Source organism: Thermobia domestica, chromosome 1, assembly GCF_964235325.1.
Source record: "Thermobia domestica chromosome 1, izTheDome1.hap1.1, whole genome shotgun sequence".
In the NCBI taxonomy this organism is placed as follows: Eukaryota; Metazoa; Arthropoda; class Insecta; order Zygentoma; family Lepismatidae; genus Thermobia; species Thermobia domestica.
In genome coordinates, this window is record NC_137454.1 from 311,265,856 (window position 1) to 311,291,378 (window position 25,523).

A 25,523-nucleotide genomic window follows, 5' to 3' on the forward strand; every position below is an offset into this window, starting at 1 on the left:
CATTTACTTTGTATATTACCGACTGCCGCACTGTATTGAATGTTTGCTTTCCGCTGGCGCCATTACCGTCGCGAGTTTTCAGCCCCGCCCGCTATGTATTTTGCCGGTCGGTAGCCGTGAACGCTAATGGTATTTTCGGCGCACTTTGTATGTGTACCCGATACTTTAACCTAATTAAGAAGAGAAAGTTTACTTACCTTTGATAATATTTTGCCGATGGCTATTTCCTGGTTGCGGTTGGTGGTTTATTGATGATGACGTAGAAGAACTTGTTGAGCGAACAAACAAATATTGCGATACCGCATTTTGTAATTTCATGTTTTAGGATATATTTATAACCTCGGTTGGCTTTTTGACTCAGATTATTAATGAATTTAATAAAATAATAATTCATTGAGTGAATATATGAATTTGATATTGCAATTTTATGAAAAGTATAAATATTGTGCCTTTATTATTACACTATTTTTATACATATGAAGCATATGTATTCTTCCTTTATCTTATACAGAATACACATACTTTAGTATAATGTACGTAAATAAGTTTATATCATAGTATATGAAGCATATGTATTCTTCCTTTATGTTATGCAGAATACACATACTTTAGTATAATGTATGTAAATAAGTTTATATAATAGTATATGAAGCATATGTATTCTTCCTTTATCTTATACAGAATACACATACTTTTTGCATTAAGTACCTTTTTTAATTTTATAGGATGTAGAAATTAAAGGCAGGAATATAGTTTTAAAAAATTTATTGTAAAAATAATGATAAAAAAATTATATATAATAATAAAAAATTGTAAACATAATAAAATGAAAATGTAAAATATATAATAAAAATTAAAATGTACATATATAATAAAAATTTAAAAAATGAATGTATATAATAAAAATAATAATGTTGATATATAATAAAAATAAAAATTGTAAACTATATAGCAATTGTTTCAATATAATGATATATACAATGTTCTATTGATTCTTTGAACTTGATTAACAAAACTAATTTAATATTTGAAATATGGTATTTACGTTAGATGAAAAAAAAATCTATTTGCAATATATAAAAACTATTTACAATATGAAAAAATCTATTTACAATATGAAAAAAATCTATTTACAATATGAAAAAATGTATTTACAAATTTACTATATGAAAAAAATCTATTTGCAACATATGAAAAATTCATAATATATAAAACTATTTACAATAATATGCACATTGTGTCTTAAATACAATAAACATAATTTAAAATATTATTTACAATATGAAAAATATTTACAATATAAATTATTTAGGGCATGAGAGGCTGTAAAATATTTAAAGAATTTGATAATATAGCATACCCGGGAATAACATGATACAGTGTATAATTGTTACGTGTTTCCTTTTCATTCATACCACTATTTATATTTTTTACCATTTATTCAGTTATTTACAGTTTGTTCAATTTTATTAACAAGATATATACAAATATTTACATCACATTCATGCACTCACACATTCACACATTTGCCAACCATTAGGCACGGTACCCAAAGGGTAAAGTCCTGTAGTCAGTCGTGCTGTCAGGATTTAATCGTCGTCGTTTGTTGGATACCATTTGATGGGTCTTTGTTTCAGGACGCGAAACGATGGCAAATCCCCGCTTACGGGTAATCCTACCTGGGATGTTAATTGTTTTCCTTTCAATTTTTCCACGAACCAGGTTGTAAAAATGCTCAAAATTAATTTCTTCACGCGTTCTATAATCCAAAGTGATACCCCGAATTTTATACACATAATCAAATTTTCCCGTCCCAATTTCTTTTATACGGTAACTATAATTTTTTGGCCCCAAACCTATAAATTTGTCTATTTCCCACCCATCTTTTACTTCGTCAGTTAATTCACCCAAGTAGGGCCCTAATGTAAGCGGAGATTTTTCATCACGGCGTTGTACAAACATGATGCTATCAGTATCACAATACAACACCTTATCACGTCCTACACTTGTCATCAAGTCATACAATTTTAACCGCGCCCATGATGTAATGAACGCCGCAAGAACAACGTTTGAAAATTTCCAGGGCTTATTCTTATTTTCCGTATTATGAAAAGTAAGAATAAGATGTTTATCTCCGACGGGTAATACGCTTTGTACCTCGTATTGCGGTGCCCATAAATAATGCAAAAATTTTTCTGGTGTGTCAACAATTACGGATTGCGACAAGTCCGTTCTTTGCCCCATTTCCCATAAAGCGAATTGAGGAATATCTTGGAGATATACCTCAGACCAGGGTTCAATCCAATATTATCCTCCATTAACTCTATGCCTTCGTGGGCATAATAATCTGCTATGTATTTTTGTTTGTCTCCTTTACTTTGACATGATGCAGGAAATCCTGAAGATTCCTGCTTCATTTGGAGAAAAGAATTCACGTAGTCGCGAAACAAACTACATGAATTACGATCCTCAGAACCGAACAGTTCGAATTCCCATACTTCAATAATTTGCAGAATTTTATATCCGACTTTTAACGCTTTATGAAGTTCTGGGGTACAATATGTGTCTGTTAAGGCACGCTCGGCGTCGCAATGCGTGCAATCATTGATACCTTCTTCCATACACGTGCGACATAAGCCAAACATAAGCCGACCGTTACACGTATATGGGAGCACCGGAAAATACAAATCTTTTGGGGGCAAAATGGTGCATTTTACTAACCCATTGATACTTCCCACATCTGGGAAGTCCGGCCCCTTGTATATTTTTGGTTTACCTACGGGCATTGGTTTACGTGCCATTACCCAAGGATACAATGATGTTACATCATAATATGCAATGAACTCATCGGAAGTACATTCGTACAACGCATTAAAACACTCGGTCCGACCACCATGAAAACCGTCCTTGGGTACAAGATGATTAACAAGATCATTACACTGAGTTTTAATAAACTCTTGCAAACTCTTGTCATTTTTCACCATGTGGTCCCAATCACATTCCCACATTTCAACGAGATTAACACCTCGTTTCTTGAGGTAATTAGCTTTTATGATGGTCTTTTCGAAGCGGTCTTGTAGGGATGTACTATCCTTAGAGGCAGAATCGAGACTGACGTGGCGCAATGCTGTAAAACAACGCTTACACCCGTGGAAAAAACATCCATGAAACTCATAAACTGTATTTGTTTTGCTATCATACCCATCGACTTTATATTTACCAATACGTCTTTCCAATCCATTCCCTGAATGTTCAATTTTATTACCTTTGGTACGTTCCAAATACCGTAACCAATACAAAGCTTTTAAACTTTGCCGGTCACGGTGATCGAACCCATAAGGCGGAATAATTGGAATGACCTCCTTTGGTATATATAAGGACCGATAGGTTAGAATTGCCAAACTTGCAATTGTAGGGGAGGAAATAAAACACTGGATACCATCCGTTTTTTCTTCGATTAAGTTCGAAAACTTAATCACAGCCTCTGCAAGAATCTTAACGTCATTCCTACAGTATTCCATCATCTCGTATTGGAGATCATACTCCTCGCCGCTTAAAGCACGTTTTTGGTGCCAAGCGATTAATTGTCCCCGTTCTTTTGGGCTGAGACTGTCTGCATCAAAATACTCTAAAGACGGAATTTTGCCTACATAATTTTGATTTTCGGATGTGTTAAATAAATATGGGAAATATCCCTTTCGCAAATTGCCAGATAATCCTAACGCTTCTGGGAGTCGGGACAATCTGACTCCCATATACAAATATGTGTCACGGAAATAGATTTTATTTCCAAGTCTCATTTCTACAATTTTTTGGCCCGTCATTATTACATTTGGTACGAGATCATGTTTTTCTATTAAGGTTCTTGCACAGAACTGCATGTCATAGTTACTTCCATTATGAGAAAGTACTATGATCTTCTTGAACATTGGCCGACTTATTAGCACGTGACTAATAAATCCGTCAATATCCTGGAAATTAAACTTACGGGATCCATTTTTATCCCCACACACAAAGCATGGATTGTCCAACTTTGTGTCTTTGCATTTATGGCAAATATTAATACAGTTCACGAAATTCACGCAATGTTCTCGTTCTCCCCGTTCATTCTTGGGTAATAACATCGTCTCCACGTCAAACACAATGTACAAAAAGGTATCGATGTGCTCAACTTTGGCAGCCTGAACAAAACAAATATGGTCACCATCCACATGCATGTAGCATACTTTGCAGAAATGTTCACCACATTTGTGTTCAGACTTCCTGTTTCGCATATCGAACATATCACCACAATCGGGACAAACTCTCTTTAATTCACACATTGTCTTGCCACGTGCAATTACATTTTTATGATTGGCAAAACACTCATGCGAAGGAAACAGTCGTAAACAATCATTACACTCGCGTTTAATATCGTCACCACAAGACTCATGATATTTTTCACACATAGGGCACTTATATTCACACCTATGATATTGTACATTATTATATCCTTGCAGACAATAGCAACAATATGATTTTTTGTCCAAAAGTGTAGTAATATTGGTAATCAACTCATAATGCCCTTCTGTGTACAATATTAAGATTTGCTTGGTTGCATGAATTCCCGGATATATTATATTATACTCCCGAGTCATTTTGTTCTTCTCATAAATGACAATTTGATATTCGGGGGTTAGTTTGTTTTGGAATTTTTTCGCATCAGTAATAGTGCACCCATTTTGATGCTCAATGGTAACATCAGCATCGTCGCACAAATCCTTAGCCTGCTTCAACAATCGCTCAGGATTGTTTTTTAACTTATATACCTGTTTGGGACGATGCTCGGCCTTAGCCTTCCCGAGGATGATAGCCTTAGGAAGACAATAAACATTTCTTTCCATAGGGATGGTACACTTTTCCAAAAGAGTTGTATATTCCTCATACTTGGCCGATCCACGGGTTCGACCCCTTCCCTTGCGTGGATTAACAATGTGGATCTTAAAATCCACCTTTTTCCCAAAAAGAAAATGTTCATTACTATTTAAAACATTTTCAACTGTATGGAATAATACATTAGGGTTCAATTCCTTTTTAGGACGCCATGTCATGTACACCGGTTTGTTTAATTTTGACGCAGAACTTTCAATAGTAATACCAATGTACATATCATCATCGACGTCATTTAGCGTATGCTCTTGTAAAAATTCAAATAATGAGCGAAGATATGTTTGCGGGTCTTCGATTCCAGTAGTGCGCATACGCTCAACGGTAACTTCCTTTCCACGCAGACCAAAGTAAGGATAGTGCTTAGTTCTACTATTAACAATGCGAAAATAATCCCGTTGGCCTGCACCATACAATGTAGGTTCCAATGTAGAACATGTACTATGTTCTGGCGCAGAACTCGTACTAGCCCCTGGAAGAACACCCAATAACTCGTCAGAATCATCAGCAGTTAAGCCCGTAGTCTTCCCTGCAGACACAAATTCCCTAAATTTTTTACGCGCTAAATCCCGCATGTTATTTTGACGGAAGAAGCCCACACGATATAAATCAACAATATCCTTTGCGGACTTACAACTTGTTAAAATAACAAGTGGGTCATGCCCAAAATGTTCTAGTAATGCACGTATTAAACGTGCATACTGTTCGTTATATATACGCGTTCCTAGTGCATGACATTGTGTCACCACCTCCCACGTAAAGAAAATCTCTCCTGCATCGTTGTATCCACGAGATTCCAACATCTGCAACATAGTTTTAATTGTGTTGGTGCCATCGTACGATCTAACAGATGCCATTGTTGAATCTAATTTAAACAAACAATTAATTAGTTATTTCGCCTTATTATTATACACTAATTTATATTACTCGGATATTTTAATTTACTTTTATGTGTAAACTTTAATTTACTTTTATGTGTAAACTTTAATTGACGTAATTTCCTAAATACGATATTTACACCTTGGAGTACAAAAAAAAACTGAATTATGTTTCCACCTAAGATCAAATTTGTATATTTTCCAACCACTATTACGGCCAAGAGCTCACTTACACAGGTTTGCACAGTAGAATTGCTTCATTTAGAATGACCAATTAACAATTTTGAGCTTCTTGTATATACGTAGATATGGACTATTTCCAAAATTTTATGCGAACTTTTTGTCAATAACTGACTTATAATTTACCAAGTAATTTTCTCGAAGATAGTGTTTAATTTATCAGCTAACGACACTTTATGATAACTAATTGCACCCCGTAGTATAAACCAGGAACGTCTTCACAATTTCAATAATTCTTCACTACTAACTGACCGCTCAATTTTGCCTGTCTTATATACACGAAAATATTGTAAATATCACACGAAGTTTTCCGAACATTAACGAAATTTTCCGAAGATTGCCGAAAAATACCAATCCTATACTAACACTGTTTATTGAAAATATAATTAAAGGTTTATCAACAAATCCTGATAACTATAACTCCGTAAGTTTTTTTCACTTTACAGAATTGGCAAATCCACTCACAGTTTCCAAGAACACTAAATGACAAAATCCTGTAATATTTATCTAACTGTTTTGCAATTGCAGCACACAACGTACAAACAGGAACGTCTTCTATACTGATTCGCCGCGGCTTGCTGCGCCGTATTTATACTTTCGGAAATGTAATCTCGTACCCAAATGCATTTAGTTTGTAATCTCGTACCCAGATACACTTACTTTAAAGTCTCGTACCCAATCGTGTTCAATTTGTAATCTCGTACCCAGACGACATAAAATATTTTCTAAAGTAATAATGCTATTTTACAAACATGTATTATTTAAAGTTATGTGACATTCTCGAAGTTTCTCGAACTTAACCGAATGTTTCCGAATATTTATTTTTCACGGACATTAATATTTTCATATTTGAAAAAATGAATATATCAGATGTGAACAATACAAAGAATAAACATCATTTCAAAATAACATTAGCAATAAAAAAAAATCCAAGTAGTAATAAACAGAAACACAAATTAATAAAAATAACGTAGTATACAAAACATATCAAAGAAGAAACAATTTAGCAAAAAAGCAATTAAGAAACAAGGTTGGCAAAAGGTTTAAAATAGTTTATGACCCAAAGCATCAGAACTATATCACACAAACAATATAGCAGAGATTTAATGAATATACTGAATTAATCCATATAGGTTAGCAAAACCATATTTAATTAAACTAATTATTAAACAAATGATAGCATAGAAATAGCAGATTTTAAAGATAATGCAGTTCTATTCAAAATAACATTCAAATAGTTAATTGTTACAAATTATAATTAAGAAAAATTACGTGTGGTTAGAATGAAAGTTCGATTACTTACAAATCATAGTTAAGCACCAATCAACAGAGAAAATTTATTAAATAGGATTAGCAAAAATTAAAATAATTAAATCATATTAGGAAAAGCATCATTATTTAAAAGATCAATTACTAAATTTAAAATACGTATAGTTAGAGAAAGCATATTAAATTAACAAACAAAATAAGAACAAATAAAATAATTAATATGATAACTGTTCTACAGTATTCAATGAAATGCATCAACAAAGAAAACTAATATATTTAATAAATATTTTGTGACTTTCCATTATTCAATTTGTAAATTTTGATTTATTGTAACTATTTTTTATAATGCACTACTAATGAAAGTTCAGTTAATTTTATTTTTTTACTTTACCTGTAAACGTTAATGTCTATTTTTAAATGACATTAAATTTTGCAATGCAATTCTTTATATGTTTACATGGTGCTTTTTGATTGTAAAATAAAAAATGCAAAAGTGTAAATGTAATTTTCACATCTAACATGAAACTTTTTGATTGCAAAATACATTTTTTCATATATTCGTTTCATCATATGAAACTCTTTGAATGTAAAATAAAAAATGTAAAAAAGTAATTAAAATTTAAAGGAGTTGCAAACGAAAATATAATTTTACATGGTCTTAAAATATTCATTAAGTTTATGTACTTAAACACATGTAAAGTTAGTTTACTCAAATTATTTGTTAATATGTTTTAATTATATACTCTTTATATTATAGTTTCATTAGATTAAAATATTGTTTTTTATTAATTTATTTATGTAAGTATCAAATATTTTTATTTCTATTTATTAGCAAGTTTTAAAGTTTAACAAAAAAAATGTATATGAACACTTACCGCCGCTGGAAAAACTGGAAATCCTTATTTAAATGTTCTTAGATGTCGAAAAGTGATAAATTCACAGTTGAAGATGAAACACTTGAATGCTGTAATAATACAGAAAGACAATATTACTTTACGTGAAACATAAAAATAAAAATGTGTATTACTAAACTGTAGAAATTAATTTGTAAAAATTTAACTATGTTGCGTGCTACAAAAAAAATTAAGAGGTGTTAACAAAACTGCATGCTAAAAAAACTTACATGTGAACTAAAAAATAAATTTAAAAAGATGTATGCAAGAAAAAATTTATCAACTGTTAACAAAAAAAATGTATGTTGTAAACGGAAACATGTTATAAACTTTATGTTGTGCAAAACAAATGCACGCTCTCAAAAAATAAGTAATGCAAAATAGTTTTTCGTAAAGTGATCTGCAGGTTACAAAATAATGCACGCTATGACAAATGAAATAATGCAAAATAATTCTTTCAAAGTAATTTGCATGCTACACAAGCTCAAAGCAGCTACTCTGTGAACTTACAATAAAATTTCTTAAGCATAAATTATTAAGTGTTGTCAATGATACTTACTTTACTTCTGTGAACTTTGATACTTTGGAATTCTTAATTCCGCTGCCACTTTTATTCCAATTAACTGCCTGTCCTGAAACAATGAAACATTACTAAGTAACACTTGTAATTTATTTTCCTAATCATTTTTTATGATTCACTTCTTATTTTTATTGGATTGTATGCTAAAGCATACTCCTAAGAACACTTACAGTGTGATTATTTTATTCGTTCGTGTTATTTTATTTTATTGGTTCATTAGAAGTTCCGTGTTATTTATTGGATTGTATGCTAAAACATACTCCTAAGAACAGGTACCCTGTGAACCTACAAATAATTTCGAAAATACTAAAAATTGAGAACTTGTAAATTACTCGGAACAACTATACTGTGAATATTAGAATATTTAATCAAACTAACTCAACATAACTTAAGCTAACCTTTCTTATATATTTGACTATTTCTATTTGGTCTTTAAATGTTCTTTCTTATATATTTGACTATTTCTACTTGTTCTTTTAATGTTCTTTCTTATATATTTGACTATTTCTACTTGTTCTTTTAATATTCTTTTCTTAACTTTGACGGATCATTTTCTGTGAAAACTTCTTTTTATTGGATCGTATCTTATTTTTATATTCTCCTTTCTTATAGAAAGTCGTAAGAGCAGCTACGCTGCGAAACTTACAAAAATTTCTTATTTTACTATTTCGTATTATTTTCAATAATATTCTTGCACCAACATAATTGATCTATTTAAGTACAAAGGAATAAAAAATACCTTTGGTAGCGGAAAATATCTTGCTCCTCTGGTACTTTGGTTGGTACTTCTCGACACTTTTAGTACTACACCAGTAATAATGGTATTGCCAGAAAAGGGTAACCTAAAATATAACGTAACATGTGTTAAAGCATATGTTGTAGTATAAAACCTTATACCTAACTATATATCTATATTTACATTAGAGATATATCTATATCTATATCTATAACTATCTATAACTATATCTATATCTATCTATAACTATATTTATATCTATCTATAACTATATATCTATCTATATCTATAACTATCTATATTTATCTATAACTATATATCTATATTTACAATACCGATATATCTAGAACTATATCTATATCTATCTATATCTATAACTATATTTATATCTATCTATAACTATATATCTATCTATATCTATAACTATCTATATTTATCTATAACTATATATCTATATTTACAATACCGATATATCTAGAACTATATCTATATCTATCTATATCTATAACTATATTTATATCTATCTATAACTATATCTATCTATCTATAACTATATATCTATATTTACATTAGAGATATATCTATCTTATATGTTAGTATACTATATGGTATGTCTAATATAAGATAGAAGAACATGATATTGAGTGTATCTAAAGATATATATTTCTGAAATATGTATAAATCATTTGGTTCTGTTAGAATTAAATTTTCAAATATCAGTACTATAAGATAGTAGGAAGAGGTGTCAAGAAAGGTATACAGAAGATGTCAATGGAGTTTTGATAAGTTACGAGAAACCTAAAGGAAACATTTATAAAAAACGTCTACGAAAACAGAGTACAAAAAACAATACAAAGAAAAAACAAAGGCAGGCATAAGAAGAAAACATGCATAAAGACAAAACAGCAAATTTGGATTATACACAAACAGAAAGCTTCTACTATATACAGAAAGATAAAAGACATAATAGTTAATGTCAAATAGTTTGGGTTAGGTTAAAGAAGATATAATAGAATAACAGACAAACATCTTGAAAAATACAAGTAGTAGTGCTAATAATAGTAAATAGCAGTAGAAGCCAAGCAAAAAGGATGCTAAACACAATAGAATAATACTCAAGCAGGTTAAGAAATTCTTCTAGTAGTGCTAATAATATCAAATAACAAAAAATCCAAGCAAGGAAAATACTAAACACAATAGAATACCAAGCAACCATTTTAAGAAATATATAATGCTAGCACAATAAGGAACCCATACACCAGTCTTAAAATCATCTACAAAGAGGAGCACAATTGAAAATTCTAAGAGACATCTAATAATAGAATTGGTAACAGACATATAATAGCAAACAGGGATTCAGAAAACTTTTGAAATAGCTTAAGCTTAGTTTAGGATAGGAACAAACTTGAGTATGCAATAGTTAAAAGCACCACACTGGTTTACCATTAAGAAGTAGCAAACTAATTAGTTAGCAAGTAAAAGAAGGACATGAGCTTAAGTTTAGAGTTTAGGAAACATTTAAAGCTTAGTTGTTGTTCTGTATGGCTGCAAAACATTGTCACTTACTCTGAGGGAAGAATATAAACTAAAAAGTATTTGAAACAAGATCCTAAAACGAATATTCAGTCCTCGGAAATGGAAAAATGGTGGAACTACATAATTTATATGGTTTACCCTGCATTGTTAGGATCGTCAAGTCTAGAAGGGCAAATCATGTAGCTAAAATGGAAGAACGCTTTCAAACTCTTGACTGGAAGACCAGTCGGAAAAACAACCATTAGGAAGACCTAGGCACAGCTGGGAGGGATGGATCTCGCAGAGATTGGAATACAAAGTAAAAAATTGATGCAAGGATAGAAGTCAGTGGAGAGCTTCTGTGAACCTCCGGGTTCCATAAAGTTAGTTAAAGCATAGCTGCGGACAAGATCTTAAAAGTTTAAAATAATTCAAAACAAATTATTCAGATCATAACCGTATTGGTCTTTATTGTAAGTCATTGGCAATTGACGACTGAGGCAAAGCACAAATACAATAAATTAAATTTAGTTCAGTACAATAACAACAGGAATAAAAGTAGCGGCAGCAAAGTAAAAGAGAAAATCATATAGTACAACAACAGAAAAAAATATTTAGCGATCCATACCATGGAGTCAATGAAGGACAGATATATATTACATAACAAGTAAAGATGGGTGGGCAGAAGCAAGAATATGTTAGCTAAAGCATAGTAGGGAAAACCAAAGAAAGAGCGAATCAGGATGTAATTTATGTAAAATTTAATTGGAAGGCCATCAAAGTTAGGGTAGCACACAATAAATTGGAATAGCTTAGGTTACATAAAAAGTTGTCAGACTCAAGCAAGAGAAGATACTAATCTGTAAGAGATGGCTTGTTAATGGAACTTTACTTAGTTTTTTACCTACTTCATCATATTATTCTCTAAAGAGATAGACATACATGAGAAAAAGAGAAATATTCAATAGAGATAAACCAACGAAAGAAACGGGGAATTTAGAAGCTGATCAACAAAGGAGTAAAATAGAAATAAGTACAAATAGAACAAAAGGTGAAACAGAAATCTAATAGCATTCTGCATAGAGCAAATAGGTAAAATTAGTTAGAGAGAAACACAAAGAAAAGAAACTTTGATTAGAAAAAAGGGCATACAGGCAAAGAAAGAAAAAAAAGAGGCATACATACAGAAGTTTACCTGGTAGTAGAAGAAAGAAGGTTAGATTACAAGCGGAACAAAGAAATAACCACAAAGCAACAAGTAGTAATCGATATTCGATAGTTCACATGCAACCAATAGTAGTAGTAATAGTAGTAGTAGTAGTAGCGGAAGTAGCGATAGTAGCAGTAGTAATAGTAGTAGTAGTAGTAGCGGAAGTAGCGATAATAGTAGTAGTAGTAGTAGTAGCAGCGGTAGTACTAATAGAGTATTAGTAGCAGTAGTAATTGTGGCAGTGGTAATACTACTACTACTAGTAGTAGTAGTAGTGGTAGAATACTAATAGCAGTAGTGGCTAACAGTGGTAATACTAGTAGTCGATAGTATTAGTAGTGGTGGTAATACTAGTAGTTGATAGTATTAGTAGTGGTAGTGCTGATAGAGTATTAGTAGCAATAGTGATGGTAATACTAGTAGTAGTAGTAGTAGTAGTGGGAGTAGCAATAGTAGTAATACTAGTACTAGGAGGTAGTACTGGTAGAATACTAGTGGCACTAGCGGCGGGGACATTGGTAATACTAGTAGTTGGTAATAGTAGTAGCGATAGCAGTAGTACTAATAGTAGTAGTAATAGTAGTAGTGGGAGTAGCAATAGTTGTAGTAATAATAGGAGTTCATGCAGCTTCAACGATCATGTGTTTTTACATATATAAAGTATCTGTAATTCAGAACTTAGTTACTTAAAAACCCAGGGTAAATACATATGTAGCGGACTCAACTAATACAGATTTACTTTTAATTAGATACTTTCTGTTACATATACGTAGACTCTCATTGGGTAAGCATTTATCTAATGTAGGGTCCCAGGGTAAGCATTCTACTTTAAACTAAATTAGTGACTATTTATAAGAAAAAAAGGGATGCCTAAATTTAATAATTATTATTGGTAAGCTTAAAAATGAGTCTTTACAATGTATCAGCTATATTTTCTAACAATATCAATAACTTGGCCCTATCTGCAAATATAAATTGTATGAGCTACAAATAATGAACAGTTTTTTTTCTTAGTTTCGCATGTGTTAGTGTCTTGAACAATAGTATTCACATTGAATTGAAACAAGTGTTTCTGCTTCTATTATTCATATTGACTACTCCTCATACTTTCACGAATATTAACAGCGTACAGTTCTTCCGCCTCTGATTATATTGAAATCTTCTAATTAAATGCGTATCCTACTTATAGTTAAAATTGCGTCCATTTAACTCGAATGTATGCCATACTCAATAGTAAAATTGTTGGGGGCAGTGCTATGAATTCTTGGCTCCCTGTAGCGTTCTCATGACAAAAACAAGTGTTTTGTATAAATTGTAGTAAACAATCAGCGTAATCGTGGGTTTCCTTCCATTTTTTTATATACTTTTTTCAACAGCTTTCTTTGTAAAGCAAATCAATATAAAAATCATTTCTCATAAGGGGCCGCGGTGGTTCAGTAAGCCGGTGGGTGTAGCCGAACGGTCTGAGGCGTTAGGCTGATAATTGTGAGGTAAAGACAATTGGGGGTTCAAGTCCCTCTGTAGTAGCAATGGTGGAATTTTAACTGTCCTCGATGTTTCTGTGTTCGTGTCCCTGTCGTGCCTAGTAGTTTTGAAAAGTGGTTAAAGTAGGAAATAAGTCAGGAAGTTTAAAAAGTGGTAGAGCATTCACCTCTGGTGTTTGGGGTCCCGGGTTCAATACCAGCTCGCACCAAATATTTCAACATTTTCATGACAAACATTGTTTGGATTTATTTTTTATAAATTGTAGTGGACAAACATCAAATGCGTAAGTTTTCTCGGGGGTTCTCCCGTTTCCTCCCACTTACTATATACTTTTAAGAGCTTATTTTAGCTCCCATATTTAGTTCAAACACCTTATTTTTAACAACGAGTTTGCACAGCAAACGATTTATTTTGCAAGTTCAAAATACAATTTGCTCCGACTAATTTATTAGGAGAATATCTTTTTATTCTCTCACATATTGTTCGAACACCTTATTTTTAACAAATAAAATAATCACCGTCTCCTTTAGCCTAACCGGCATAATGGTGGGACTCAAAGATTTCATTTCATTTTTTTCATAATCACCATAAACTGAAAGATACTGATTCTTTAACAAGTACATACAAAATTCCCTCTGCCCCAATCTTAGTGCCCGGTCTTAGTGTCCATGTCTAATCAAGTAATTTCATAACAGTTTAAAATCTTATATAAATTGCGGTGGGACCCCCCCCCCCCGCCTTTAGCTTACATTTGAAAGAAAATTGGTGAGTATTCTACGAAAGTCATAATTGTGGGACGCTAAACTAAAATATGACATCTTATTATAATAGTAAATTTCAAAGAATAAGTTGAAATATGATAGTATCCCTGGTTGTATGCAACTCAGCGGTACATAAGTGCTTATCTAGTCTACATAACATTTCAGGCACTTTTCTATTAAATATGTTTGGTATCGTTCCCTATATAGTTAAACCCGGTGTACGCTAAGCATTTTAAATGTCAAAATATACAAGTTTCGGCATGTCCTCAAATAAGTCATTATCCAGGTAGCCTAAAAAAATCTAAAATTCTCAATTTCAATTCTATATGTATTTCTGAGTATTGTCCTGAACATCCCACTAATCAACCTTACAAGTATTGAGGAGTGCTATAACATTTCTCGCCGGCATCAAATATTTGTTAATTAAGAAATTTCATTTAATTTTTTCTCCATCTAAACGATTTCTCATTTGTATTATCAAACGGAAATAAATATAAAACAAATCGGGTACGCTAATATTCAAATATTACTGTAAACAAGACTGTGAAAAACACAATTTATGATGTATACTGTTCAACTTATTTTACACAAATACGGAACTAATAGCTAATTTGATAATTCTGATATAAAATTATGTTTCCAATAATATTAAAACTCAATCAGGTACAAATCAAATTTAGTTTCGGGAAATACTAGTTTCAATAAAGTCAAATAATACGCTACAAACAAAATTCAAGAGTACTATAGCTCGTTGTATCTGAAATTGTGTCTACGGAGCCTGTAATCATCATTATTTCTTAATTAAAAAAAATGTAATCTACAAACTAAAATACAATGTAATTAATCTAAATAGCAAATCAGTACAACTACTCCTTTATATAGTCTTAGTATTAATCAATTTGTCCTCATACCAAAATATTTCCTATATTTCTTTAATTGTGGGGGAATCAGTAATAGAGTGCTTACTTCAAAGGCAAGCTAGGGCATTATAACAATGTCCATAGATTTTTTCGGGGTTCTATCTATTTTAATGGATCAAAGTAACCATCATTTCCCTCATAACTTAGCAACTATAATTGTAAAAAGTCGGAATTATTCCTCAGATCATTATAACTGCATGTTTTTTCCCTGAGTGACTTAAAACAATATAATGCAGTAAACAAAGTGAGAGAATTCTTTAAATTTGTTCTCCAAAACTTAAAAAAAAAACATGTGTGCCGTCCGTTTTTTTAAAAATTATTAACAGTTTTTAGAATCTCAAACCAAACAAAGTGGCGCTACTAATTCAATAATATATGCCTCATATAATTACACCTTTGGAGGTTCATGTCTCAAATAGCCATAACTTTGAAACTTATGTTTCGCCACCCATTTTTTTTAAAAAAAAACTAATAACTTAGTTCATACACGCTATCCATTGTCCCTAAGTGTCAATATTAACTGTATTACGCTATTTCAACAGTTATGAATCTATTCGCTTTGCTTCACTCTATGACATCCAATAAATTAAAAAACTGTTATTTCGCTCTACGCAATTTCTAATTTCATTTAAGCTCCTCCCCATAAAATTTAATTTTACATGCGTCCAAAAGAGATATCATCTATAAAGTATTAAGCTTTCTCGGAGTATCATATACGGCTTTAGCACGGTGGAGGTCCGCCCATGTTACTTCCTGTGGTTCAAGAATATAATAATAAAATATAGGACCGTGTCTCCTATAGCCTAACTGTTAAAAGTAATAATAAAGCTTGTTCCTTACTAATCAATTAACATACACGTCCTAGTTGTGGGAAACCCACCAATGGAGAAGCAACGTTAAGCTATGCTTCATATAGCCACAGTTCTAAATAAACTCTATGTATTATCTTGGACTTTAAACGTAATTTTACTCAATAATCGTAAAATTGAAAGAGTATATTTTCGGTAAGTCATAATCCAAATAATCTAAGTGGGAAAATAAAATTCAATTACAAGATTAACATAAAAATAACAGTACGGTCAATAAGCGTAAAATGCTCTCATTATGTGGTATAAAACATCTAGATGTTAATGGAAATTATTCTACAATTTCATCTCATGACTTGTCCCTAGCTGGACATTCTTTATTTTTACTGCTACCAACTCGCTGAATACGCATAAAATTTTATAATTCAAACCCTTTAAACTTAATTATTCTGTCACGCAGCAATTCCTGTAACACAGGCAATGCCCCATTTCATATAAAGTCAATACTTTATACTATCAGTATGTAAAATCAACAATAAAAAAGCTTAGTATTCGATAACTATAAGGAAACATCCTAAATGTAATTCACTAAACTTGACATCATAATTTAATGGTCATATTACAAAATAAGGAAAACAAACGTAATAATAATAAAGGCACTGAAAAACAACCAAATAAGATAATATTCTTGCAATTAATCCTTTTTTTCGCAAAACGAAGGAATCTCTCTTTATATATAATCTCAAATTGATTCCTAGTTAGAAAACCTTAAACACCAACGTGATAAATACGCATTTCACACTAGTAAACTCCAATAAATCACTTCAACAAATAATGTTTCCTACAACTTTGATTCAATTCTGTACTGCACAATAATAAAATAGAAAAATCTCCAAAACGAAAAACAAGTTTGAAATTAAGCTCAAAATGTGCAAAATTCCAGCTCATAATAATAATAATAATAATAATAATAATAATAATAATAATAATAATAATAATAATAATAATAATAATAATAATAATAATAATAATAATAGAGCTTCTTTACTGCTAAACTTTTTAGCGTATGTGTCTTCGGCAATTAATTCTTTTATTCCTACAAAGCAGTATTCAACTCTGCTTTCCGTTGTTTATTAATTTGTTCGTTTCATTTTAAAAAAAAAAAATCGGTGCTAAACAGGTCTATAAACTCAAGTACAATCACCATAATGAAACAAATCTCTTTCAATAAAACAAAGTTTAAAACGAAATATCAATTTCATGAATCAATCAATCTTTGCAATATTTAATTCTATATTTTCTATGTATAAAATTAGCTAAAGTTTTCTTACCTTAATTCTGCATAAGCGCTGAAACAATCTTCAATGTCAATACACCTATCTGCAGAAATCAAACACCAAACTAGTACACCAATAAATTCTAATACGACCACACAATAAATCTTCTCTATACCAAGCGCAGTACTACTCAAATAATAAAACGGCTATGGTCGGTCATGTATTTATAAAGTCCTTCAATTCCGTCAAAGCATAAGTTCATTTACCTGTCCGCCCTTCTCCTATCTATGATTAGTTACAAAATATCTTTCAGCTTTCTACCGGTATGCTTATTTTAAAAAAAATTAGATAAAATCTGATTTCCTCATGTATTTTCATCAGATATAATAAATGAGGGGTCAGTCTCCTGCCTTGTCCTAGTTTTTTGGGTTAAGCAAACAGTTAACCAATTTATTTATTTTATTTCTAGCCAGCATGTTATTCCAAAATAAGATTGCACTTAAAAAAGAAAATTGTGGAAACCGTTTACTGATTACATGGCAATAACCTCTGTAAATAATGACCCCTGTATACATCGCACTTTCTTTCCTTAACTAGCATTCCATCAAAGTAACCTTTAGTGGCCCTTCCTTTCAAATCGTCTATTAGTACACAATTAGAGGCGTCTTACAGACATAAATATCTTCACATAAGTAAATCTTAAAATATCTAAAGAGTCGCCATAAAGTGGTTCTTTAGATAATATCACTCATTGGGCCATCACTGCAAATAATATCATCTATAGGAGAAAGTCCCATAGAGGTTCAGAAAATAGCACTAGAAATCAAAGCATGTATTTATTACAACAGCTGTCGCTGTTAATCAGATATTGTCTACATTTATAACTCATCAACAGTCCTCATTTCAAAAATACTTTATAGTTCTTGTGTACATCAAAATAGACACAAGCATCAAAAATAATATTTCAACAAGCTGTATTTCATTTAGAGGTAAATGACATTTTAAAAATAAATATGTTCCATATGCTTTCAAGATTGAGTTCCAAATTTCCAGTAACAACGAATATCCCACTTCAATCACACGAAAACCCATCGCTAAGGGTTCATTTCAAACAGGTCATATATGCTATCAAGTTCTCCAAGTCATTGTAGTACAAATATCTGCCACATGATGTCAGCACCTCCTTATACGCAAAGAGAAATTTATCTTCGAAAGTATTAACACATAAAAAAGATGCATAGCTGGTTTGTCTTTAATTTTCTTTCAGTAAAGAAAACTAAAAGTTACTATAATATATGAAAATGTTATTATAACAATAAATAATTCTAAATTGTTCGGAAAAATCAAGTTCATTCTACAAATAATTAAAAATTAAAAAAAAAAACTCCGGAATCATAAGACCACGATCTGTGCGGTTCATGTGTCATCGAAGTGCTACGTCAAAGAACATCAGTGGTGATATCAAAGGTAACCTGTCTTATTACTTAAGTTAAAGTATCGGGTACACATACAAAGTGCGCCGAAAATACCATTAGCGTTCACGGCTACCGACCGGCAAAATACATAGCGGGCGGGGCTGAAAACTCGCGACGGTAATGGCGCCAGCGGAAAGCAAACATTCAATACAGTGCGGCAGTCGGTAATATACAAAGTAAATGGGCGGAAAAAGTATAAAGGAAAGTCAAAACATAACCAGACAGTACGGGCGCCAACGGAACCATCTTACACGCGTCATAAGGTAAATAAAAAACAAACAGTGCTTCTGAGCACTGTTAAAAAATGAACAGGGCTTTCTGCGGACTAATAAAAAATGAGCAAGGCCTTCTAAGGGTTGCTAAAAAATGAATAGGGATTTCTAATGCCTAATAAAAAATGAGCAGGGCTTTCTGTGGACTAATAAAAATGAATAGGGGTTTCTGTGGGCTAATAAAAAAATGAACAGGGAAAATAAAAAATGAATTGTGTTTATTTAATTTAAAATCAGGTGAATTATGAGTAAAATTACGTCATTATCGGTCCACAAACAGGTAAAAAAGTCCCTCTAACCATATAAAAACTATCGTAAGCCCGTATATACCTGTATACCTGTACCAAGAATAAAAAAAGGCGAGGCGAAGATTGGGCATGGTTCTACTCCGGGGGGGGGTGGAGTTGAGATATCGAGACATATAAAAGTAATCCACAATAATCGATATTAGTGTCAAATCCATAGTTTTCGCGGTCGCTGAGATCAATGGTGACACTTTCATTAGTGATCACTTACAAATTCAGCTACCATTGTATGCGGTCCGGGAATCAGCGGGGGGGGATACCGAAACATGTAAAAGTAATACAAAATGACCGATATTAGTGTCAAATCCATAGTTTTGGCGATCGCTGAGAACAATGGTGACACTTCCATTATCGATGATTTGCAAATTCAGCTACCATTGTATGCGTGCCGAGAATCAGCGGGGGCGGGGGGGATTGAGAGATGTAAAAGTAATCCAAAATTACCGATATTAGTGTCAAATCCATAATTTTCGCGGTCGCTGAGATGAATGGTGACACTTTTATTAGCGATCACTTGCAAATTCAGCTACCATTGTATGCGGGCCGGGAGTCAGCGGGGGGGGGGGAAGATACCGAGACATGTAAAAGTAATCCAAAATGATCGATTTAGTCTCAGATCCATAGTTTTCGCGGTCGCGGAAATGAGGGTAATACTTCCACAGGCCTTGACTTCCATGCGAAGAATGGGTATATTTAGCTAATATATATATATATACTGATCAAAAAAATTAGGGAATCAGATGAAAACACATGTAAAACTTCTTACGAATAATGTGAGAACACTGTATCTTGTTCAGTTCAGATTAAAATCATGAAGGCCCAACGTGCAAACGAACCGTTTGGAACATCTGTGCACGTGATCAGTGACGTGGCGCTACCAGATATCATTTTGTAGTGTGGCGCTGCAAACAAATTCCTGCTCCAGAATACCTTTGTTCTCATTGTGTTTAGTGCGTCACAAATCTACGTAGTGAAATTGCGCAACAACATGATTTGCCAGAATCGTTGGCATGGCGAGCTGTCGGCAGGTTGGAAGCTGGTCAGTTACAGCGGGAGGTGTCACATGCCATAGGAGTGGCACAAAGTGTGATTTCCCGATTGTGGAATCGATTTCAAACAACGGAAGTGTTCGAAGAAGACAAGGACAGGGCCGTCCACTAGCAACCAAAGCAAGAGACGATTGTTATCTCTTGTTAACAGCCTGTCGAAACCGGCGTCAGAATACAACTCTGCTCCCGCGAGCTTTCCGAACAACAACAGGACGCACAATATCACTCAAACGATCCGCAATCGCCTTCGAGAAGGTGGTCTCTACGCACTTAGGCCTATGGTGTGTGTCCCATTAACTGCACGACACCGTATTGATCGAAGAGCGTAGGCGGAGGAACATCGTGGGTGGAGACACAATGAATGGGACAAAGTTTTGTTCTCTGACGAGTCTCGATTAAGTGTGGAGCCTGATAATCGACGTGTTTTCATCTGGAGAGAGTGTGGAACAAACACAATCCCATGTTTGTAGGAGAAAGATCCCAGTATCATGGTGGTGGACTGATGGTGTGGGCAGGAATCAGCATTGGTGGGCGTACTGAGCTCCACATCATCCGAAATGGCTCTTTGACGGCTCTCAGATTGAGATCATGAAAACTCTTGTTCTTCCTTATGCTGGTGCCATTGGTGATTCGTTCCTTTTCATGGATGATAATATTCGTCCTCACAGAGCTCGGTTAGTGGATGAGATGCTGGATGCTGAGGGTATCGCTCGGATGAAGTGGCCAGCATGCTCTCCGGATCTCATTCCAATTGAGCATGTCTGGGATATGCTTGGCAGACGAATTGCCGCTAGGCCAGTAAATCCAACAACCATTCCAGAGCTGGAAGTCGATCTTCTGGATGAGTGGCACAACATCCCCCAAGAACTCATCGATAATGTGATTGAATCCATGCCACGCAGATGTGCGAGGCTCTGTTGGCTATTCGAAGTGATCATATGACATATTAAGGATCAATCAGTGTTTTTGCCTGCCTGTTTGTGAGCAGTTCGAGAGGTGCACACATAACCGTCTTGTGTCATGAGCCATGTGAACAAGGTTTTCCGTGCCCAACACCAGTATGTGCCCCATTTTTCTAGCGTATCTTAAAGCTCATACACTATCTTAAGGTCTTGTGTGATATTTCAGCTGAACCCCTAATTTTTTGAGCATTATATACAATATCGATAGAAGAACATACCGTACAGTATATGTAAGCCTAAATTGCATTTTCTTGGTCATTTTCGAAAATCCGAACAATTTGAAAATCCGAACTATCTGTGGTCCCAATTAGTTCGATTTTCGACTTCCCACTGTATATGTTGCAGACATGTTACAGCAAGTAAGATTATTAGCATCAGGCCAACAAATAGTTTTTAAACTATTTTTTCCTGTTTTTACCAATATATCCGAACAAATTATTTTTTCTAGTGGTTTCAAAATTTCCGGAATTTTACATAGAACAATGAAGATATCTGTATGAAATATGTTTGATTTAACATATTAACTAAAATGATTCTGTGATTAACAAAAATGATGATTCTGATAATACCGAAATTTTCCGTTTTTCCCCAGCTCGGGAAAACCGTAAAAAAACTGTTTTTACCCAAAATTTCCGTTTTTTCACAGCCCTTTACAACACTAGTCCGAACACAGAGTGCACCGAACACTCCTAACGATGGTGAATGTTAACACCACGACATCGGCAACTACAACTGAAATGAACACGTGACCATCGCCACTAGACCTTGGCACAATGGCAGAGCGTTGTATTGTCTGATGAATCCCGATATCTTCTTCATCATGACGATGTGAGGGAGCGAATACGTCGTGTTCCAAGGGAATAGCTCCTTGACATCTGTACTGCGGAACGGAAACAAACTGGCTGCGGCTTAAGTATTATCTGGGGAACATTCAAGTGAGCATCCATGTGTCTACTGGAGCTCGAGCAAGGCACCCATGACGGCCGAGACGTCGCACGTTACTTGCAGACTACGTACACACCTTCATGACGGCCATGTTTCCCATCGGTAGTGGCATTTTTCGACAAGATAATGCACCATGTCACAATGCCAGGAGTGTGATGGAGTGGTTCGAGGAACACAGGAGCGAGTTCCAAGTGATGAGCTGGCCCCCAAACTCTACGGATCTGAACCCAATCGATCACATCTGGGATGTGATTGAACGTGAAGTGAGGGCGCATCACCCCCTCCCCGGAATTTACGGGAATTGGATGACCTGTGTGTGCATATGTGGTGCTAACTCTCTCCAGCGACCCACCGAGGAACATTGCGACCATGCCAAGACGCGTTGCCGTTGTTATTCGTGCCAAAATGTGGACATACTAACAATTAGGTAGGTAGTCATAATGGTCTGGCTGTTGTGTATGTATATTTTAACTCGTATATTTTGTCTCGACTCGAATTCGAGTCGAGTCGAGACAGAGACTGTCGAGTCGAGACACGAGTCGAGACAGCAACATATTTTCGAGTCCAGACAACATTTCTTCGAGACGAGTCGAGACAGTCTTAAATCTCGACTCGACTCGACTCGACTCGTGCGCATCCCTAATCCTGGCTACGCTACTGACCTGAACTGAAGTATTCTAGATTTTGTATTTAACATTACTGGTATTGTCCGCTTCCTTAGGACTCCGCAGACATAGCACTTCTGTGCTGATCTATTAAAATGGGCGCATTACACACTTTAACATCAACCATAGTTAACTGCAACAAATGCTGGACATGGCACTGTTTGTTTGGTGCTACTGTGGGATTCAAGATCTGCACTTCTTTCTGAATGTCGTGCACCTCTTGTGTCACTAAGTCTGTTGTTTTTTCCTTGAACTGGATTCTAATTGGTCTACATAACCTTACAGAAGATGGTCATAAAATTTGGCCACACGATGACCTTCCCCCTCTTGTCTGATACGTAGTAGCGCTGTAGTAGTACAATAGAAGTGAAGATGATGTACGTATCTAGGAATCTTGCCTCATGAGTTCTCCGTTTATACTGTGCTTGGCCAGTAGTTCCATCACCCATCCACCCCACTTCGCTACAATACCAGCTGATTCCAATATTTCTTAGGCACTTGGTCAAAGACGGGGTCTTGCACTTCGAGAATACGGCTTGTTATGTGATTTAGAAGGTGTTTGAGTGACACCTCGACAGCCAATTCGGTAATACTAATGTTTGCCGGGTAACATCGTTTCTTTGCCTCTAGAACACGTTTGTAGAATGGGTATATATCTTGCTGCAGCGTCAACATTTTCAAAAACCGGTTTCGATTTTCTCAAAAAACCGGTTCGATTTCTCCAAAACCGGTTCGGATGTCTCCAAAACCGGTTTCGGTTTTCTTCAAAACCGGTTCGGGTTTTCAAAAACTGAAACCGGTTCGTGTGGAAAACCGGACCGGTTTTTGGAGAAAACCGAAATGTCTGTTTTTCGGGTTTCGGTTTTTTAGAAACTGGTTTCCGGTTTTTATTTAAAAAAAACGGTTTCGCCCATCCCTACTATGCACATATTGTGTTAAAAATGTTCACTTTGGTATTGTTTGTATTTCTTTTGTTTTTTCATCTCAGTGTATTACAGAATGCAGTAGTTTACTTTCTCATGTCGTTTGTATTATTCAGAATTATCAGAAACAGAAACATATATGTTATACCTCTTCTTTTCAGAGAAATGAGTTTTGGCCAGGTTTTAGTGGTATCTGGATCACTGTGCACTGTAGGAAATGACTCTGGTTTAGAGACTTGAGGAAATAGACGGTTGGGCAAATGACCCTATTTCGACCAAAAACTGTTTTTTGATTCTAAGACCCTAAGGAACATTACCAATATAGTGGCGAAAATTCCTCAATGAGATGAGTTATCACCCCCTTGACCCTTGCTCTATAAATTTGTGTATTGTTGTGTCACTATGATAGTGTTAAAAAGCTGAAGACGAATGAGTTGATTTTTTGATGTAATTGCTCAGAGGTTTACTAGAGACTATCTTCGTAAATGTTTGTGTAGAAGAAACTACAGGTGTTACATAACTTATGACTAAGATCATTAACCTATACGTCGCGTTGGTGCAATCTTCATGCATAACTAATTGCTACGAGCATAATGCTTTGTTTACAACTGGCTTAAGCACGGTAAGAATGTCAGAAAAGAAAGAATTCGCTTACGTCATTATTATGACTCAATTTGTTTGTCATACATCATGTGGTCAACAGGAGAAGTAATTGATTTACGTTTGGTCTCACCTACGAACAATATTCTTCAACATTGATGAAGTTGTGTATTGCAGAATAAACTTGTCAAAACTTATAATTATGTCCCAGTTTATCATCAATTAAATTCAATGACATTTCTAACCTGTCAAGACCTATCTCATTACATAAGTTAAAACTTATCAGTAATTGAACAGTGGACCATTTTGCACTACACAAAAACTACAGCCACTCAAATTTGATACATTAGTAATTAGTAGAATTTATTAAATAGTGATTAATAGAAATAGTAAACCGTCTTTACTTTGGTATAAGAGACCTAGGTTCGATTACAGTTGAGAGTAAATTTTATTCGGACTTCAAGTTCAGTCGTAGGTTTATGCAGCATATCATCGTATAAGAACCAAAGGAAAGCAGGGTGTCTATTGGTCACGAAAGTCACGAAAGTCATGAAAAAGTCACGAAATCAGAAAACGATCATGAAAGTCAAGAAAAAGTCACGAAATTTAGATTTTAGGTCACGATTTTTTTATCTGTAAAGATATAAGTATAGATGTGAAAATTTTGTTCTATAAAACGTCAAAATTTACCACCAAAAATATCTATGGTCGGCTTTAGATGCTACCAAATCTCAAGCAAAGCACGCTTCTATCGTATGCATGAAAATTCGGCTCAATTCTCACCCAAATTCACTCTTGAGAATTTTACTAAATTTTATGGTTTGGAAAAGA

At 33.9% G+C, this 25,523-nt stretch overlaps 1 protein-coding gene across 2 annotated transcripts; it reads right to left on the minus strand.

Annotated features, from left to right (window-relative positions):
- Positions 1-1,150: 1,150 nt before the first annotated feature.
- On the minus strand, positions 1,151-17,680 carry LOC145662240 (uncharacterized). 2 transcript variants are annotated; one of them, XM_081727608.1, is made up of 5 exons: positions 17,551-17,680; positions 9,526-9,628; positions 8,766-8,838; positions 8,189-8,277; positions 1,151-5,791 (listed from the first exon to the last, which is right to left on the minus strand). In XM_081727608.1, exon 5 carries the CDS (start codon positions 5,781-5,783, stop codon positions 2,211-2,213), a length of 3,573 nt encoding a protein of 1,190 aa, XP_081583734.1. In that variant the 5' UTR covers positions 5,784-5,791; positions 8,189-8,277; positions 8,766-8,838; positions 9,526-9,628; positions 17,551-17,680; the 3' UTR covers positions 1,151-2,210. The 2 variants fall into 2 exon arrangements, with proteins under 2 accessions (XP_081583734.1, XP_081583744.1); XM_081727618.1 differs by lacking the exon at positions 8,766-8,838.
- Between the last annotated feature and the right edge of the window lie 7,843 nt (positions 17,681-25,523).

Coding starts and splice junctions, on each gene's coding strand:
- LOC145662240 (XM_081727618.1), bottom strand. CDS start 5,783: ATGGCATCTGTTAGATCGTACGATGGCACCAACACAATTAAAACTATG.